Below are 8,353 nucleotides of genomic sequence, written 5' to 3'. Positions count from 1 at the left end.
TGGCCTGGCTGGCCTTGCTGCCGCTGCACCAGGTGCAGTCTGGGTTTGAGGCTGGCTGATGCTCTGTGAATGATCAAGTGAAGCCTGTTCCCCATGCAGTAACTCAAGACAGCTGCTGATGCACCTCACGCTGCCTCTGTCGCCTCTTATTGTGAACACTTTGCATGCAATTTTACTTTCTTTGTTGTTTCATTACAAAATCCCACGTGGTAAAGTGATACTCAGGGAGGCAGAGCTGGTGGGAAGTCTGGTGCTGGGTTCCTTTCTAGTACAGGATGTGGGCTCCTTGCTAATCCTGGGTGACCAGCCAGGCTTTGCAACTACTCATTTCCACTCTGAGTGTGTCTTCTTCCAGTGCAACCCAGAAAATGCAAAGAAGTACCTTTGTTTCAATTTTGGGGTGACAACTTGGTCAGTCATTATTTTGGTTGACGTAGTTCTTAATGATACAAAGAATTACAGTAAAAAAGTAAGTTTCATTCTAGGACCCAACTGAGATAAAAGCAAACAGAATTCACTGCCTGCAATTCACCACCCTACAAGGAAAAAAAAACCCCAAAAATCTGAGGAAAGTTTCTGACCTGGAACTTTTCACACCTGAAAGTTAAAATTTGACAAAATTACTGGTAACTACACATGGGTTGTTTACGATGAGTGGTGCCAGAAACCCACCAGCCCCATGTGCATGTTTGTCCCCAGAATAGATATGTATCCGTCGGTGACAGTCAGACACTGTCATGCATGACCTGAGACCACGTTCCTCATGACTGGTGATTTTCCTGGTGAAAACCATATTACTGAGCCACTGGCCAAGCACTGACCAACACTGCCTTGTGCCTCATCTTTTTCCTCAGTAAATGATGTTAATGATACTTCTTTTATAACAAGTATGTGCATGGGAAGTGCTCTGTAAGGACAAACTGTAATTACTGTTAGTCATCCCAGACGGGGAGACTTTCTGCCTGTGTTACCAGCCCTACTAGAGGGATCTGTGCTGGCTCAAAATCTGTTGTTTGTTGCCTAAGCAGAGAGAAAATGTAATTTCTAACCATTTTTTTTCTTTTTTTTTTACCCCTTTTCTTTCTGGGTGGCAGAACTGTCCGGCTCAGAGTCGCAGGGCAAAGGCAGCCTGTCTGAGGATGAACTCATCAGTGCCATCAAGGAAGCAAAAAGCTTTTCCTTCGAGACCCCAGAGGTGCAGCGGTCACCCGCCCTTTCTGCTGAGAAGAGAGAGCAGGGAGCCAAACCCGGGCGCCCTGCTGGCTCCTCACTCCTGGATAATGAAGCCAGCAGTGCTGAGTCAGGAGACTCGGAGATCGAGCTGGTCTCAGAGGACCCCCTGGCTGCCGAGGAGGTGCTCCACTCCAACTACATGACCTTCAGCCACATTGGAGGGCCCCCTCCATCACCTGCCTCCCCCTCCATCCAGTACAGCATCCTGCGGGAGGAGCGGGAGGCTGAGCTCGACAGTGAGCTCATCATCGAGTCCTGCGATGCCTCGTCAGCCTCAGAAGAGAGCCCAAAGAGGGAGCAGGACTCCCCTCTGATGAAGCCCATGGTCATGGACATTATCAAGGAAGAGAACGGCTCGCGCACTGACGCTTCAGACTACGAAGCAAGTAAAACGACAGAGAGCAGGATGAACAGAGAAAACCTGGCAGAGTCTGCGTCCTACCTGAAATGCTCCTTCGATGCACCGAAAGTAGGTGCTGAGCCCCCGACCTCTGCCGTCAGCACCGAGGAGCTGAAGGAAAGAATAATCCTGAAGAAACCCATCGAAGAAACTGTTCTTAACCAAAGCAAAGTGTCTTCCAAGGACTCTGGCAAAAGAAGTCCCTTGGCTTCACCCCTACTGCCGTTTGTAAATAAGCAGAAAGGTAAATGCAGATGTTCATGTTGTTTTTTGCAGTGCTCCTGAGAAGGGGGAGGTGGGAGAAGTGTCTGTTCCTTGCAGGGGAGACAGTAGTGCTGAGCAGGGGAAACTGCTGGCACTGGATAACCTCAGCTTGAAGCTGGGCGTGCCTGTGACAATGCACACATCATCTCTGACCCTTCCCATCCTCTTTTTTTTCCTTTTCCTTTCCCTTAGGGAAAAAAAAATACCAACAGGCTTAAGCTTAATCATAATTAGGCTTAAGCATATAGATATGGGATCAAGCAGGAACCCCAGTTCCTGTTGGGGTTGATTCGAACATCAGGCATCTGCAGGCCAAAGAACAAAAAAATGATCATTTTTCCTTTGAAATAGTACCTGCCTTGCCCCAAGGAAGAGGTGCAATCAGGGAGGTGGTCCTGCCCCCCTCAGAAATGTGAGGATAATGTTTGTGAAGATACATTTAGGAAAAAAGGAAAGATTTGGAGGAGGAGAGGTGTTTGGTGTGGTGGGTCTGCGTGTTTCTGAAGCTGATACAGCTGAAATGAACCTCTCTCACGGTGGCTGACACCCTCCATCCTGAATAATGAGGAGTTTGTGTGTGCTTCCAGGCTGGAGCAGGGAGGCGGGTGGCTTTGGGGACATCTTGCATATCCTTCTGAAAGCCCCTTCCCTAATCCAGTTCTGGGAGGGGGAAGGGCAGGACACTTCCCTGGTACTCAGGTGAGCTCAAAGGTATTTGTCTTCCAGTAGGACCCCTTCAAAGCCAGTGTAGAACCAGCCAGGGCCAGGCTTGCTGTGCCAGGCACTGAGGCCTCTCTGGACCCACCAAACCTCTAAAGCCACCACCAGCTTTTGGTCTGAGATAAACCCTGAGGATCAAGGGGTAGCACACAGTCACTGCACGGTGACATTGCCAGGAGTCCCTGCAGCCTCTAACTGGCTTAGTTCATGAGGCACAAAAGAGGAAAAGGCATTTCATTCTTTGCAAGATGCCAGCTCTAAATAACCAGGACCTTTGTGTGCCTCTGACTTTGTAGGCTGGCATGGGAAGCAGGGATGCTGGAGTTGCTCCCCCTCTGCCATCTCCCCGGGCAGTGGCTGTCCATGGCCCTTCTGTCAGACAGAGTTTTGCAATTAAGAGACCTGCTGCTTCCTTGCAAACAGCTGGATAGAGCTGGAGATGGGGGGCAAACCCCACCCCTGCTGCTTGGGGAGGATCTTTTTCCTCTGTCTGCCTTTGTGCAGATGTTTGACCACACGATGGCCTGGAGATGTGGCAGACACGTTTAAGTGACACAGTTTTACAACTGATTTATCTAGCGCTGTGAACCCAAGCGTGCAAGTCTAGTAAGGAAACAGCCCAAACTTGCACGATGTGCTGAGGACTGCAAGATCTGCAGTGCAATAAAATCCTCTTAGCGGTAATGAACTAATGACACTAACAGACTGAATAATAAACATATGATTATTTCTTGTAAGTATGTTTTTCTGCCAGATTGTCAGAACTTGCAACGTCACGCTGGGCATGTCTCAGCTTCCTCATGGGTAGGGTGAGCTCCAACCATTTCTCTCCCCCTTCCCAAATTCCCCTTTTGTAGGACTGGCCCAGGCCCTGCCCAAACCCTAGGAGCAGTAGGGCAGATTGAATTCACCTTTCACACCCTTCCTGCAGTGTTCCTGCAACCGTGGGTCTCTGCAACCATGTTTGTGTTCTGTGTGTTGTTCTGGGCAGATGACTAACAACTTGATCTTGGTTGTGAGAAGAGTAGTTGGGGAATATCACGGGCAGCTAGTTGTCTGTCCCTCAATGTTGAGATTTCAGGCTTCATTAAAATTTTCAGTTCCCCTTGATTGTATTCAGATTTCTTTCTGCCTAGCTTTTGTGTCTCATTTAATGTCTGTCGTTGCCCAAACGGATGATAACAGAGGGTTATTCTCATAGGGTGGTCAGAGAAAATCTCTGTGTGCATGAGCAGACTTTCTCCCCGCGTTGCAGTGTGTCTTTGTTTCCCGTAGGACAGTAGTTGCATGGATGTTTGTTTCCTCCAGGACAGACACAAGACAGCTAATTACTGTTTGGTGGTGTGTAGAGGACTATTTCAGTATGTGCTTTTCTCTCTCGAGGCACTCAGGTGCCTAAGGAAATGAAAACAAAACCAGAAAGCCTCTCAGGAAGATTATTGCTAAAACTTGGGTAACTTTTTGAAGCTGATTTCAAGGTATGGGGAGGTGAGCTCAAGTTAAGAAAATATGTGGATGATAGTGGGGTCCAGTTTACACTACCTTCCAGTCATGGGTGTTTGCTGCATGGGTCGCTGTGTCTGGGCGCTAGTTAAATATTTGTGTTGAAGGTAGAGAATGGGGCTCTCCTTTTGACCTGGGAAAGAAGAGCTTGTCCCTCCCTTGGACAATTCACATGATGTAGCAGAGCACATCCAAGGGGACACGTACTTCCTTCATAGCATCAACTTGAGATCTTGGCAGAGCTTTGCATCAGAGCATCATATACGTGTCATACACCAAATCAGATACATCTGGACAGCATTTGGCATGGGCCACACTCAGCCAAAGTGATGAGAACAGAGGGAGATGTGGAAGTGCCACACAACGGAGGTGCAGCAGAATGATGTCACCTAATCTTAATCATCACTGATTAAGAGAATTATCTTAATTATAGTTATCTGTCATTAAAAGAATACTAATAAGATATAACTATGTACTTGTTAAAAGACAGAAAATAGAAAAACCTTCATTTTTTCCTGTTACCTCCTTGTTACGTGTCACCTTGGAAGTGTTCTGCTACCACCGCGCATCATTATTAAGTCAGAATGATCTTATTAATATTTACAGAATTCAGGTGGGGCCTAATCCCTCTATAGCCATAGCATGTCCCACCTGAGTTCAGGTCAGTGCTGGCCACTGTTTCTGGAGATTCACAGAAAACTGATGGATCAAATGAAGCTGTTTGACAAGCCTGGCTGTGGTTTTGGCACCCAGCTGTTGATCTTTCTGTGGCCCTTGGCCAGTTCATAGCAGTTTCACATTTAAGTGTTAACCATTTCACAGGATGATACTGCAATTCCACCAAGGAGTTTTTAACTCATATCCATGGCATTAAATATACCTTGCATGGCTCACCAGCAGAGTTTGCCCTGGGATAGCAAGACAAAAATTGATTTTGAGTACACACTGCAGGAAATACTTGGAGAAGCCGTGCAATGGGAAAGCCCAGCATTCAACCTGACCCCAGGAAGAAGTCTTCCTGATTGTCTTACTGCCAACCTATGGCTTAATCCCTCAGAGACTTTTTAATGTGTCTGCTAGGTGTGCTGAAATCACAGTCGTTCCCCTAAATAACAAGGTGGAGCACAGCAAATGCATGTGTGGTTTGCACAGCGATAACTCAACGGCTCTGCTTAACGTCTGTTGCCATCCAGTGGCAATAACAAAAATGGGCAGTGACTTCCTACCTCCATTTTACTGGAGCTGACTATCAGGATTTTTTTAGAGTGGAGCTATTCCCATGCTGGTAACCACCAACCAGCCTCGCTTGCTTTTCTGCAGGGTCAGAAAGATGGCATTGCTTGCTGCAACACAGGCTTTGTTTTGGCCAGAGTTGTGCAGTTGCTACCTGTGTTAGGGTTACCAACTTCTTTGCTTCCTGCAGAGCAAAGAGGGGAAGGCAGAGATGTAGCAAGACATTTGCTGTTCAGCTGTTGCTGCCCCTGCATCATTCCTGGCATCTCCTCCCAGAGGTGGACACAGCCCTTGCACAAGAGGGATTAGAGCACATCTGGCTGTGGCTCTGCAGGAAAGAAGGTTCCCAGCTCAGGTTCTCTTTTCTCCCTCCTCTCTTTTCTCCCTCCTCTCTTTTCTCCCTCCTCTCTTTTCTCCCTCCTCTCTTTTCTCCCTCCTCTCTTTTCTCCCTCCTCTCTTTTCTCCCTCCTCTCTTTTCTCCCTCCTCTCTTCTTTTTATATTCAGCCACAGAGAAGGAAGACCAGATGCATTTGTGTTTTCCAGTAGCCAGAGCAAGGAATGCAAGTTTTTAGGTTTGCTCTAAGAAAACCCTGTCTTGCAATAGATTTGCAGAAACTTTTTAAAATAATACAACTGATTGGTGTGGCCTGCACAGTGCTGTGACATTTCATAGCCCAGGTGACATCCAGGCTGGGCTTGCACATGCCTTGGGCATGCAGAAAATTTCAAAAAGACCTGCTGTCCTGGAAACATGCATTTTTGGCCTGGGACAGTGTGTAAGGAGCCCAAAAGAAGCCTGGACCAAGGCAGGCTGGGAAGGACCATTTTGGCTGAGTCTTTTCCTGTATTCTCTTGCCTTGCCTATTGGTAGCTCTCTGCCAGGGTAGCCTGGCTTACCACATGCTGGTGTCCCACAGCCTGGGGACCTGGTCCTGGGCAGAGGTTTCCCTTATGCTGGGGCATCATGTCTCTCCCCAGCCTCTCCTTCAATGACAGCATTAGGAGATTCCTTCTGCTTGATCCATTTAATGAAACGTGCAGCAGCTGGTTACCTTTCAGATCAGATGTCTGAGCTCAGGTTAAAAAAAATAAAAATATGTGGACATTCATAGTAATGTTTACTTTCATTTTCTTTTTATTTTATGGCAAAATTTAGCACAGGAAAAGGAAAACCCAGGCCTGGGGCTGTGGGGTTGTGCTGTCACTCAAATGCTAGATGACACAACTGGCAGGACCCAGGCTCCAGGCAAGGTCCTGCTGGAAATGCAGTCAAATAAAATTCATCAGAACGCTTTATTCTGCAGCACAGTCCTAGGCCACCCTGCTATGAAGCATCCTGATTTTTATACCTTATGAAAGGCTTTTGTAACATTAATCTGGTTAGTCCCCTACAAGTGTGTGTCCTTACCACACACCCTTCGTGGCTGCTGTAGCTCTAAGTACCCATGAGGGACACCAAGGTTCATGGCCACCCATCTCTATGTGGTGGTCTGGTGTCTCTCAGGTAGTGTCACAAGTCAGGATCACTGATTTTCTGGGGTGACACTGGCAGATGCCATGGGTTGAAGAATGTTTCCCCTTCTCTCTGGTTCCTCTTGTGCCATTTCATGGTGTCCAGGGCTGTGACGCAGCGGACAAGCACAAAGTGTGGGCTTTTCTCCTTTAATCTCTCACTGCATCCACTCCTGATTGGTGCAACAAACTGATTTCACACAGTTTATCAAGGAGATGGTTTTCTGGCAGAGATCTGGGAGAGACCTTAAGTTATTGGGAATGCTTTTTGTTCAGCAAAACGTTGTCTGTGTTGCGTTAGCATATCCCTGCTGTTGCAGGAGTTGCTAGTGAAGCATTTTTCTGTGGGAAGGGGATGTTTGGTAGGGTGATTTAGCAATCCGAGGCTCATTTCTCATCTGCGTGCTTTCATCAGCCTGGCTCTGCAGTCAGCAGCAAGCCAGGCTGCAGCTTAAGCATACGGTAATGTTAGTTTAATATTTTAGTGCCATCTGCTGTAAGTGCCTCCACACTCTGGCCCATCTGTTTCATGTGCTTCAGTTTGCTTTTTATGGGGCTCCGGTAGCTTTGCATCCTTTGGAAAGCCCCTGCTTGGAAAAACTGTAGGGTAGAAGGATGTCCTACCTGGGGCTGGAGGGTTTTCACCTTACGATGCTGTAGGAGGAGTGGGGTAAAACCTGCCTGGAGAACTAAACATGTGAATCTAGACCTGGCCTTGCCATGAAATCTTGGAGTAGGTTGGTGAACCAATGTGCACTTGCCTCCCACATGGAATAATTTAGGTGGGAAGGGACCTGTGGAGCTCTCTCATCCAACCCCTTGCTCAAAGCAGTTTGGTGAGGTTGCTCAGGCCCTTGTCTACCTGTCCATCCTCTCAGCAAAGGCAGAGGTTTGGGGGTAGTTGAGAGTTGGAGCCTCCAAATCTAGGTCAGTCCTATGATGCTGTCTCAGTGCCATTAGCTGCAGGCACACTGCAGAGCAGGGTAAAGGAGAGATACCACGTAGTATAGCTTCATATAGAGTGGGCTGGCAAGAACTTCATAAGGTCCAGAGAGCCCATCTCCTGGCCCATAGCCAGGACTCCTGGTAGAACACTCTTGACAGATGCTTGTGATTCATTTGGAAAGGCCTCTGTTGGCAGATCCTCTACCAGCTCCCAGGCGTCTATTGAAAACAGTTGCCGTTCTGCCATCCTTCTTTACTTTAGGCTACTCAATTCTAGCATCTTCAGTTTTTCCTCTCTGGTCACATTTTTGAGCTTTCTGAATGGTTTTTTTGTTCCCTTCATTCTTTTCTACCATTGGTTGAATCTTGAAGCAAACTGGAGCGGGTGCTCGCATGGAGGCTGTCCTCATGGGCTATGTGCCTGCCCCACGGGCTAGGACTGGGCTTGTAGAGCCACTGCAGCAGCACAACACTGAGTTCCAATGCTGCAAGAGAGATCTCTTCCACATCACTTGGAAACGTCTATTCAGACTTCTGTAGCA

General features: G+C 47.7%; 1 protein-coding gene across 1 annotated transcript; it reads left to right on the top strand.

The window, feature by feature from the left end:
• Positions 1–1,094: 1,094 nt before the first annotated feature.
• LOC104532928 (reticulon-1-like) lies at positions 1,095–1,877 on the top strand (the record flags this gene model as incomplete). Its single annotated transcript, XM_010178262.1, has 1 exon — positions 1,095–1,877. A coding segment is annotated over one exon (783 nt), but the record flags the coding sequence as incomplete, so codon positions are not given.
• Between the last annotated feature and the right edge of the window lie 6,476 nt (positions 1,878–8,353).

The sequence above is a fragment of the Antrostomus carolinensis genome, unplaced genomic scaffold (genome assembly GCF_000700745.2).
Source record: "Antrostomus carolinensis isolate BGI_N321 unplaced genomic scaffold, ASM70074v2 scaffold13661, whole genome shotgun sequence".
Taxonomy (NCBI): domain Eukaryota; kingdom Metazoa; phylum Chordata; class Aves; order Caprimulgiformes; family Caprimulgidae; genus Antrostomus; species Antrostomus carolinensis.
This window is presented reverse-complemented; position numbering and strand designations above follow the sequence as displayed.